We start from the raw sequence: 11,365 nt of genomic DNA, 5'->3' as shown, positions 1-11,365 counted from the left end.
TATCTACCTCTTTTAACATCTCTGAGTTGGACGCAGCCATCAAACACCTAAAAACTAGCAAATCACAAGGCCCAGACAAGATCCCACCAGAGCTAATTAAACATATTGGACCACTCGCAAGAGAGTGGCTGCGACAGTTCATGTCATTCTGCCTAAAGAAGTTGCTCCTCCCAAAGATCTGGAGGAAAGCTAACATCATAGCCATTAGAAAGCCCAACAAGCCAGCTGATAACCCTAAAAGTTACAGGCCCATTTCCTTGCTCTGTGTACCATACAAGTTACTTGAGCGTCTCTTATTGAGCAGACTCGAACCAATCGTTGATCCAAAATTGCCAAAAGAACAAGCTGGATTCCGACGCGGCCGATGTACAACTGACCAGGTTGTCAAGCTTACGGATGACATCGAAAGTGGTTTTGAAGCCCGTGAGAAGGCGGGTGTTGTCCTAGTGGATCTTACAGCAGCCTATGACACTGTGTGGCACCGCGGTCTTACTATGAAACTATTACAACTCATTCCTGACCGACACATGGTTAAGTTTCTGGTAGAGACCATCTCGAACCGTACCTTCATACTGCATACCAACGAGGGAAAACCCAGCAGACCACGCCGCCTGAAAAATGGCGTCCCCCAAGGGTCAACACTATCGCCACTCCTATTTAATATCTATATAAGTGACCTCCCATGCACTACATCGCAACAGTATGGCTATGCGGATGATCTAGCTCTTCTATACGCTCACAGGAACTGGCACGAGGTGGAAAGAAAACTTGAAATTGACCTAAAACTGGTGGCTGACTATCTGGACAAGTGGAGGCTCAAATTGAATGCGTCGAAAACAACAATCTCCGCTTTCCATCTAAATAATCGGGAATCCCAGCGTCAACTGTCTGTTTCGCTAAAAGGAAATCCTTTACCATATACTCCAAACCCAACTTACCTTGGAGTAAAACTTGACCGACAGTTGACCTACAGACCCCACATCGAGTCACTCCGTGCCAAAGTTACCTCGAGAAATAACCTCTTGAGAAGCCTTGCAGGAACAGGATGGGGAGCCCGAGCATCAACCTTGCGTACAAGTGCACTAGCCTTGGTCTACAGCTCAGCCGAATATGCCACAGCTGTGTGGAACCGTAGCAGACACACAAAAAAGATGGATGTATGCATTAACGACACCTTGCGCATCATCACTGGCTGTCTCCGCCCCACACCTACTGCTTATCTGCCAACTTTGGCTGGCATTGCTCCTGCTCATGTCCGTAGGGAAGAAGCCTTTCACAAACTGGCTTTGCATGCAAGACTCGATCCTCAACACCTTCTCCACAGTCACTCCCAAAGATATGGACCAGTCAGACCCCAACGCCTGTCATAAAGGCGCCCATTCCATCGATATGCTACACAGCTTGTGGATAAGAACTTCAGCTGCTTGGAGACATGGGCCCAGGAATGGAACAAGCTGCCACATATCCCTCCCCAGTTTTCAGTTATACCAGCACTCTCCATCCCTCCTGGAGCAGACCTCTCAAGAAAGGCATGGGTCACATTAAACAGGATCCGATGTGACGTTGGCTGCACTGGAGCTAATCTATTTAGGTGGGGGTTGCATAACACGCCGATATGTGTCTGCGGAGCGGTAGAACAAACAATGCAACACATACTCCACGAATGCCCCATCTTACGGCCCCCAAGTGGAATCATTGGTATTCGCAAACTGGACCCAACTACCGTATCATGGCTGCACGATGAGGCATTGCCAATCTAAGCTACTACAAGTCAAACGAGAGAGAGAGAGACTATTAGTATTACACAGTGACAACTCAAGCGTACGTTTTATATATCAAAAACAATTATCGTATAAAAACTACACATAGCAGGTGTGGACAGCAGCGAGAACTTATAGTAATGCTTGGTGACAACCTGAGCTATAGCCATTAGCCAGGCTGAGTTAAGGAGCAGGTGAGAAACGCAGTTAACAATGTGCGAAAGTTGACATCGTCACTTTGAAACACTTCTTCGGGTTGCTACAGGCACGTCTGCAATCCACGAAGGGTTGGTGCTTGACAAAATGAGCTGTCACTCATGCACGCGGCCGAGAACGTCTGCGCGACACCGGTTTGACACCGCTCTGGACGATTCATAGCAAGACACTTAGTGTTACTTTACCAAATTAATAGAAGCCGCTGACTCGATAACTGTATGTGTCTTATCTGTTGTTCTGAGTGTGTACTGTGTAGTCACAGTCAGGGCATAGGAGGCAGATTTTGGGACGGAAAATGTCATGGGTGGAAAGGAATGGAGGATTTATTTGTCTTCAAAGAAACAGTCTTTCATCACAAACTTTTTATGAAAAATGGCACGAAAGAGTATGGTGTAAAGTTGTAGGCCTACCATCACAAGCCTAACCAGGAGACATCAATATCATATTTTGCGTATTGCTGATGTTTCGTGGTTAGGGTTATGATGGTAAGCTACTCTATACCATACTCTTTCGTGCCATTTTTCATTGATTTGGTTGGTAGTCTTTTCCATCAATTCTTTAACGTAGCAAGAATGAAACGTTTTTCATTCTTTCGCACCTTCATCATTTGATTTTTTATCTTGTTTGCTTTCAGCACTGAAGATGATCTAGCTCAGGGGTTCTTAAACTTTTTGAGCCGCGCCCCCCTTTGACGTGCCATCCAAACTTGCGCCCCACCAAACTACAAAATTAGCAAACATTAAAGTGTAATGACTACAGGAATTTATATTTAGCTTTCATCAATGTGAGGGATGTAATTGTTTTTCGGAAACCAAAAGTTTAATTCGAGGCTTTGTAGCTGATAATGCACACCTTAGATCGGCTTCACAATAAGTTTGTTTTGATGTTTTGTTTTTATGTTCAAAAGTGTAGAAAAACCACTTTCGCACAGATAAGTGGACGAAAACGGAAGAAGTGTGCGTATTGCCACGCTACCCACTCCCTTGTATATGTGCAAATATTTAACCCAAAAATCAGTTAGTGGCATTGCTTCATAATCGTCTTTTGCAGTTGAGTTACACTTTATTTCCAAGAATTCCTCTTGCAAACCGTCGGGAAGAATGTCCTCGTTAACACGAAAGGGATTTCTTGTCATCTTCCATTCTGGAAGGTCGGTGTCACCCAAGTCTGGTAAATAGCGTTCGAATTCTTGTTTCAAAAGCTGAAGGTGAGCCTCCACTTCAGCCTTAAGCTCACCATTCAGTTCAAGTTGCTTTTTGTCAAGTGCAGTATCTAGGTTGGAAAATGAAGCTGCATTTCCTATTTGTATTCGGCGGTGCCACAACCCCAGCTTTGCCACAAATGCTCGAACGGAATCATAGCTATTAATCCGGTTAGTATTTCTGCCCTGCAAGAGCAGATTTAAGTTATTGAGGGCCTCGAAAATGTCCACGAGGTATGCCAACTCCAGCTGACACTTCTCTGATGAAAATGGCAGAAGGAGATCTTGCTTCCCATGAGCTTTCAAAAATAGCATCAGTTCATCTCTCATTTCATACACGCGGGCTAACTGATTACCTTTTGATAACCAACGAAAAAGATGTATGGAAGAGGAGAGTCTCATGGTTCGAATCCATATCCTTACACAGCTTGGTAAACAGTCTCGTATTGACGGCACTGGTTTTGACGAAGTTGACGGCTCGTATGATTACTGTAAGCTTATCTTTCATTGCAGCTGGTAGAGTCCTAGAGGCCAGAGCCTCACGGTGAATCACGCAGTGAGATCCAATGGCATTGGGACTTTTTTGCTTTATCCTGGCAATAAATCCACTTAGTCACATGCGTTTAGTCACATAGTTTGACATCGCTCGCGCCCCCCTTTTGAACCTTTCGCGCCCCCCAGTTTAAGAACCGCTGAATTCTAGCTGATCGAAATCGATTTTTAGCTATTTATGATTGAACTGACTCGTGTGAAAATAAATTTGTTGATATTTTTTGAGCATAAATAATGAAACATTTAATTTTGCAGTTGAAACGTGTAATTAAATACATTTGGAAGTAGGCTAATTGTAATTTGAAAATTTAAGAACAATGTAATGGTAATGTAGGCTAATTAAAAAAATGTTGATACTGCAATTGAACTGAAACTTTGTAATTGATCCAACTCTGCTGAAAATCAAGTTTTGAAATTGCACCAAAACAAGACCACAAATATAGACTAGGCTGGGTTTTCTCCAGTAAGCTACCGCGTTCTAAAACCAGACTGCCAGACTGTACATAGGCTAATCCTTAGAAAAATAGCCTACTGCTGTTAAATTTCTAGCTTAAAATTAGTCACAAAATTTGCAGATGGAAGAAATTTTTGTGATTGAATGGAAGATTTCTATGATGGAATGGAAGAAAGTTTCAGGGTAGAAGATCAAAAAAATGTCTTCCATCCCGTACCCTGGTCAAAGTGTACTGTTTGTTATCGCAACGAGCGCACAATAAAACATGATTAAATTATTATGATGCCACAAACTCATGTCTATTCTTTTTCGTTCCAAGAGCGATAGAAATTCAAGCGCTTCTTGGAAGCAAATATCCACAAAAATCAAACAAAAGACAAGACTGTCTTCGAGGAAGCATAGACAACAAACAAGGAGTCATTAAAAGTTGTTTAGGCCTATGTGCAATACAAAAGGGCAATGAAATATTTTCAAAGGCTCTGCTTCAATCTACATGCTCTGATTGCTTGGGTGTAAAATAACATTTGGTATTCAATTTACAGCAGGTTATTGTGTTGCAAAAATGAAGCATCAGTGAGCTTTTTAGGTTGAAAATAATGTTAAAGTCGTAAAATTTTGTGTTGAGATTTAAAAATAATTTAAAAAATGTTGTTAGAATATCAATCGTGGTGGGAAAATCACTTGAAAAGGAATTAAGTAGTGTTTTCGTCTGAAGAGGAGTATTGTTTTTATAAACATGCAAGGAAAATTGCTATGATAATTGGTAAATATTAGACAATAGGCTATAGCCTAATAGTAGTTATGGAGGTCAGATCTTAGGCTACTTACAACTGTTAATCGCTTCTCAAACCCAAGAAATGTAGCTTCTACATTTAGGCTATTCTTTATGATTTGCATACAATGCTGTTGTAAAAATTCTAGAATTTTTCGCCTGACCCAAACGACTAGAAATATGATATTTTTGGTCCAAACAAATTTTTTTACAAACAATTTAATTCTAAAAGAAAAGCAAGACAAAACAATTATTTTGTCATCATGCGAGTATTAAGGGCCGAAATTGTAAGCCTATTCTTTTACCACCTCATTATTGGCAATGTTTCCCGGATTACATTGAGAGGCTACCGATGAGCAGCCAATCTTTGACCGCATTATCCCAGGCACGTAAATATTTTGTGGTCCATTTGGTAAACAGAAGATAATAGGCTACAGTCTGTACTCTCTTCCTAAGAGCCACACTTGCAGAAAGCAGACGCCGTTCTACGTTGGTGCAGCACGGTTGATTGATTACCGTAGTTGGTTCAATTGATTGAATTTTTCTTCGTGAGCTTAATCCTGGCAGTTTTACATAGGCCTACTTGTAGTTAGGGAGGCTTTGAACCATTGACGCAGGCCCAGTCACCGAGATTGACTGAGTGAAGTTTCAGCTTGTTGTCTGTGAATTATTTAATTGATTTGACATCCTCGGACTGGGCAAACTTCTTTGACAGTTTAATCCTGGCAGTATCGCATAGTTACAGATTACTTCAAACCTCTGACGCAGGCCCGGTCATCGAGGTTGACAGAGTGGAGTTTGCGATAGTTGTCGCCGGGGAATTACTCCATCCAATAGGTTTGATAGGGACAAGTTACGTGTCAAAGTCTCAGGCACAAAGAACGGAGCCCATTTTTATTGCTTCTTCATTCAGTTTGCCATTTAGGCCTATGCCCATCCCAATTAGTCGTAGACATGCTTTGTCGGCTTCTCTAAACACCAGTTGAGGCTGGCACAGTCTTTACTTTATCCGAGAGCTTGCTGTTATAATCACAGCAGGGTTATTTTTATTTGAAGCAAAAGGAAACATTTTTGCGCTAAACACTTTTTAGCAATTTAATAATTGTTTTCCTTCAAGTTCACAATAAAACAAAATTGTTTTTTTTTTTGAAGTAAAAAAAGTCAAAACCTCGAGAACGATTTTTGGATCGATGTGGAGATTATTATTAGCCCACTCTGTCTTACTGTAGGCTACAGCAGTATTTTTCAGATTCTCCCAACTCGGTTCAAAATTCACTTGTTTTTAGCTGAGTTGACTTTTACTGCTATTTGCAATGTCGCCTTGCTCTTTATTCCCATGCAATTACCTAAACAACAGTTAAGACCACTTCTAATCTATTTCTCTTCCAATCCAAATTGCTGGATTATGGCTTGTACGATTTCTGTTTTGCATCATGAAACGACATTTTGACGAAAAGCATTTTGAAACACAAGATTGTCCTCCCTGTTTCGAAATGTAAATGAAGGTAAAAAGAACATTGTGGAATGCAGATAATGAAAACAGCAGTGATGAAGGCAAAATAACTGGTCAACACAATTTGCTTTATGTCTAAGCGTTGAAACGATGTGTTTTTCTATAATCGAAACGTGCTGAATTTCACTACTTCAATGTTCACACACAGCATTCCAGATGACGAAGGGAGTTTTGCTGCACGACAATTACGGTGGTCTACGATGACCTTACGCTACTTGTTTCGAAATAAACTGTTTTGTTAAAGTTTGAACGAAAAAAGTTCTCTCCGATATGTTTTAACTGTTCTTGCCATTTTCGTTTTAAAACATTTTCGCAAATTGCAAATCAATTTTCCCCATAACATTAAACCAACGTAGACCATAGCAATTTTATCACAGACATGCATTTATTTCAATCATCATGATTGAACAAATTTTTAATCATTTAAATTGTTTGTTGCAAAAACATATGAAACAAAATTGGTCGCTTAACTTTTCCCACTTCCAACAATCGTTGTGCAATGTCAGCAGTCGAGTGGGCCTACACAACCGTGTTTCAAGCATCAAGTTGGCCTTGTCCAGGTCGCACTTATTCTGTCACACCAATTTGTTGTACCAGTGAGCAGCCTACTCATCCTAGTAAGGACAGCCAGTAGAAACCTCTCTTTCTATGACCATTGTTACAGCCACATCTTCCACGCTCACAAGGTTGCATGAATGATTTTCAGGTCTTTTAGTGAGGCTACGTCGGCATTTCAAAATAAGCTAAAACTGGATAGTGATCTGAAATGTTACCTGTTTCTTTAAGTGTTTTAGATTTCAAAAGATTGAGACCTCTGTAAAAAATATGATCTATAATAGCAAACCGGTTCTGTATGGTTGAAGGCGGATTTAGATGACGATTTGGATGTAGGGCACTCTTAAATCCAAGAACATCATGCAGTATATCCAGTTGAGGTTCATTTGGATTTAGATTGAAGTCGCCCATGATAATGACTGGTTGTGTACAACTTGTATCAGTCACCTGAGTTGCAATGAACTTGAGTTGCGTTGCAGATAAATTTGCAAACGGGCTTGGATTTTCCTCGCTTGCTGTCCAGTTTTTAAAGACAGCGTGAACTGTGATCAGTCGCAGTGTAGTGTTCCCCAACTGAACATCACTCTTAGTCATAGAGTAACGCATCATATTACCTCTCAACGGTTCTGGAAGCTTTGAAGTGCTGTGTTTAAAAACTTGCAATTTTGTCAACATTCCCACCCCTAAGGTGGATTCCAAAGGGTTTACGCCTGGATGTACTTTAAAGTTTTCACCAAGATACCCCGACAAGTAGCCAAGAATGTCTTTCCCACCCCAATACATAGGCAATGCGTCGGCCTCTTGTAAAGCCACAATATCTGGCTGAATATGATCAATAATTCTCCCGACACACGGCAAGTTATCCCGACCAAAAGTGTCATGACCTATCAACAAGTTCCAAGACATTACAGAAAATATTGAAGTGTTTCGAGACGTTGTAAAGTTTAAAACTCGTTGATAATCGTCGTTGTGTTGACTTACGCATTGGTTCGGAAGATATAAAGGCCCAATAACCAATCCTAGCCCAAGAATAGCAACGCTAATCAAAGTTAAAAACACAGGTTTAAAACAACGAGTTAGTTTTGCTTGCAGTATTTTCCGAAGCGAACTTGGAGCTCTAGTAAAAACCGTTTGAGTCTTTGTAACAGAAGGGAAGCTTGTTACATGCCACTGCACAAATGTATGAGTGAACAAGGATAAAAGAATGATGGTGACTTGACTAAACAAAATAATGTCTATTCTGCCGAGAAAGATGGACATGAATTGTGGTATAAAAAAATTAATATAAAATGTATAAAATGTAATATACGTAAGAGCCGCTACGAAACCTATTATGCCAGGAAAAGCATTCATAAAACATGATCGATGCTTGAAACTGTTTGAAAGTGTTACTATGAGATAGATTGATTGGAGATTCAGTGACAAGCAATAAGGTAAAGTGAGCGAAAAGATGCAAGATCCAACAAAAGCTACACTTCTAGTAGAACTTGAGAGTTGTAGGACGGTGGCTAGGAACAGAAATCCAATGACTACAGCGACGAAAATAGCACCAGCCAATAGAACATGAACTGCCTAAAACACAAGGAAAAATTTTAGTCGTTGGAGTTTAAGTTTAGTGGAAATCTATTTTTATTGCTGGAATGCAAGTAAGAATACAATGCAGTAACTACATTCTCAAATGTACGTGGTCAACAAATAAAAAAAAAATATATAATATGGGTCTAATTATCTAATACAAGCTCAACACCAACAACAATCAGTTAATGAAATCACATTTAACACGCCTGTGCCACCTAAAGTTCAAACTAAATTAGTTTATTGGCATAACAGCCAACCTCGCATCACTGCGACTGATTAAATGTATGCTAAATGATGGTTACATGAATGCTGTGGACAAAATTTAATCTAAGGGCTACTATAAACATACAAATGATGGCATGATAATATCGTATAGTTACGTATGATCAATGAACATTGTCAAATTTGCATTCAGACTTCCCGTAGGTATGCTCGTACCTAGAACAATCGAGGCAAAGGTCTTTCCAATAACTTGTAATCATCAAAATCAAGAGCATAGAAATTTTAGAAATCCCTAGTAAACTTATAGAAATCCTTGCATCTAATCAATACCACAACAAAACGAAACAATCATCTACTGGAAAAAGTTTGTATCTTTATCAACACACCGTACACAGTTACGCAAGTCCAGTAGCTGTTCAGTAGCTCTTACCCTGGTGGTTTTGTTGAATTTATTCGCAATGCCTCAATACCATGATTCACATACGCTTTTGAAGAGGTGGTTTTGAGTAATTACCCTTTATCGCTACAACTATAAGCCTACAACTAATTCAAATGGTAAGATTTTTGAATTACGCTATTTCAGAAAAATAATTTTTATAGGCTTACACAGGTTACTTCCAACTGTGCACAATCATGTACTCTACAGCTGTAACAAAAGTCCATGTACTGTAGTTTGTGAGAAATTGACTAAGTAAAATCTGAGATAAGGCTTTTTTGATCTGTAGATAAATATCAGTTAAATAGAGATGAAGATAGGCTACTGAAAATTCAAACAAGCTTAGTTACCTGGATGGCATTGTTTGATTGACGCTGCTTTAAATTTGCTAATCCAGATAAGTGTGGCTCCCATGATGACGTCATTACACTTAAAGCAAAGCATGCCAGCACTGCTACACCGTAAGAGTGAGGATCTTTTCCTGACCACCGGCACAACAAATTGGGTGTGCTGAACATCCACTGAAAGAGAGTGATGTAACTTCCAAATGCAATGCCCTCAATTATGCCACAAAAAAATAGAAAACCTTTTGGCATGATTAGAATTTCTTGGGGTGTGGTAGAACATTTCTTGTATCTGTTTTCTTGGTTCATGATTTTACATTCAGTTCTCGAGTTTAAAATACATACTTCTGATCCTGGAGATTCCGTATTTATTCTTGTTGAATCTCTGTTGTTCGTTGAGCACATTACACCATTGTGTGTAGGCGAGTGAACAGAATTGTATTCTTGTGTTTCACATTGTGAGCTCATTGCAGTAAACGCTGTCAAATTTTTAGATATTGTCTTTTCTTTGGTTTTCTGCTTTCGAAAAATAGCAATGCGTAGTTTCTTTAAGATGACAACTAATATAGTTGTGAGTAGCAAGACGAGTGGAGCTTGCCAGGTTTCGTACAATACATTTATTGTTGCTGAACACCAACGTAAAGTCATGCTCAGAAAAATTGCTACTAATACCTCTGCGTTAGCTACTGCCTTTCTTGAAATGCCCTCGGTTGTTGGCTGTGTCTGAGTTTGCTTAACAATTAATGAAAAGCTGGACGACCAAAAACATGTACAATTGCCTAAGCATGTTTTCGTACTACATTTATATTCTTGCTTGTTTAAGGATGCTGGAGTCCAGCAAACAACCCAAGCTAAAATGAAAGGAGCCAAAGCAGTCCCGGATGCTAACAGTAAGGTTCTTGCCCAAGGGGAACTCCCAAGATTCGGCAAAGCTGTAATTAGCAGCAGAGTTGGTAGGATTGTAACCAAAACAATTCTTACCCCACGATGGACTTGTAGACGCCTGATGCATTTTAAAAAGAGAAGAATTGGTGAAACACAAATGGCGAGAACAAGAGCAACTATAGCTGTAGCTGACACACCTGTAATGACTGGATCTACAAAATGCCAAAAGATAGCTTCCGAAAAAGAATTCCAAACAGACCATATCGAGAAAAAAATGAAAACGTTTTCAACAGTCTTCAATATTTCAGTCTTCATGTCTGGTTGCAAAATCATGTAAAACTATTACTGTTAATTACTTAAAAATAAAAAATAATTAAGTTAAATTTGTTCACCTGCACATTAAAATATAAATATTTTCACCATTGATAGCTACAGTTGTAGCCTAAATGAAACTTTGTTTGCCTAACCAATCAGCTTGCATAACGTTAGTAAAGGTGTAAACTCCCAATGCATCATTCTATCAGTATGTCAGTGCAGTAGCAAACTTTACCCATGGAAAGGTATTTCAAGGTACTTGGATCGATTCCACCTGCAGCAAATTAACATCATGTCCCTTTGTTATCATGCAATAGATTGATAAAAATTTGTCTGGCTGAGTAGGCCCAGATGAGTGAGTTGATTTGATAAGCGATAGGTTACTTATCTGTTTAAACATTGAATGTGTTACTTTTATTAAAAACACAATACAATATTTTACATTTACACAGATAATACTGTAAACAAATAACAAGGAAAATCTAAAATTAATTTGGGACCGTTTTCACGGAATGAAAATGCAGTAGGCCGGCTGCCTAGCAGTGTGCTGAGAGTCCTGATA

General features: G+C 39.5%; 1 protein-coding gene across 1 annotated transcript; it reads right to left on the bottom strand.

Moving 5' to 3' along the window:
- Positions 1–6,287: 6,287 nt before the first annotated feature.
- LOC145773710 (uncharacterized) lies at positions 6,288–9,912 on the bottom strand. The gene is made up of 2 exons (XM_082584845.1): positions 9,610–9,912; positions 6,288–8,595 (listed from the first exon to the last, which is right to left on the bottom strand). Exons 1-2 carry the CDS (start codon positions 9,910–9,912, stop codon positions 7,189–7,191), a joined length of 1,710 nt encoding a protein of 569 aa, XP_082440971.1. The 3' UTR covers positions 6,288–7,188.
- Between the last annotated feature and the right edge of the window lie 1,453 nt (positions 9,913–11,365).

Source organism: Aplidium turbinatum, chromosome 7 (assembly GCF_918807975.1).
Source record: "Aplidium turbinatum chromosome 7, kaAplTurb1.1, whole genome shotgun sequence".
NCBI lineage: Eukaryota > Metazoa > Chordata > Ascidiacea > Aplousobranchia > Polyclinidae > Aplidium > Aplidium turbinatum.
The sequence above is the reverse complement of the archived record's forward strand: the minus strand, read 5'-3'. Positions and strand labels throughout refer to the sequence as shown.

Coding starts and splice junctions, on each gene's coding strand:
- LOC145773710 (XM_082584845.1), bottom strand. CDS start 9,912: ATGAACCAAGAAAACAGATACAAGAAATGTTCTACCACACCCCAAGAA. Junction 8,596..9,609: donor AATCAAACAATGCCATCCAG/GTAACTAAGCTT, acceptor CTTGTGTTTTAG/GCAGTTCATGTTCTATTGGC.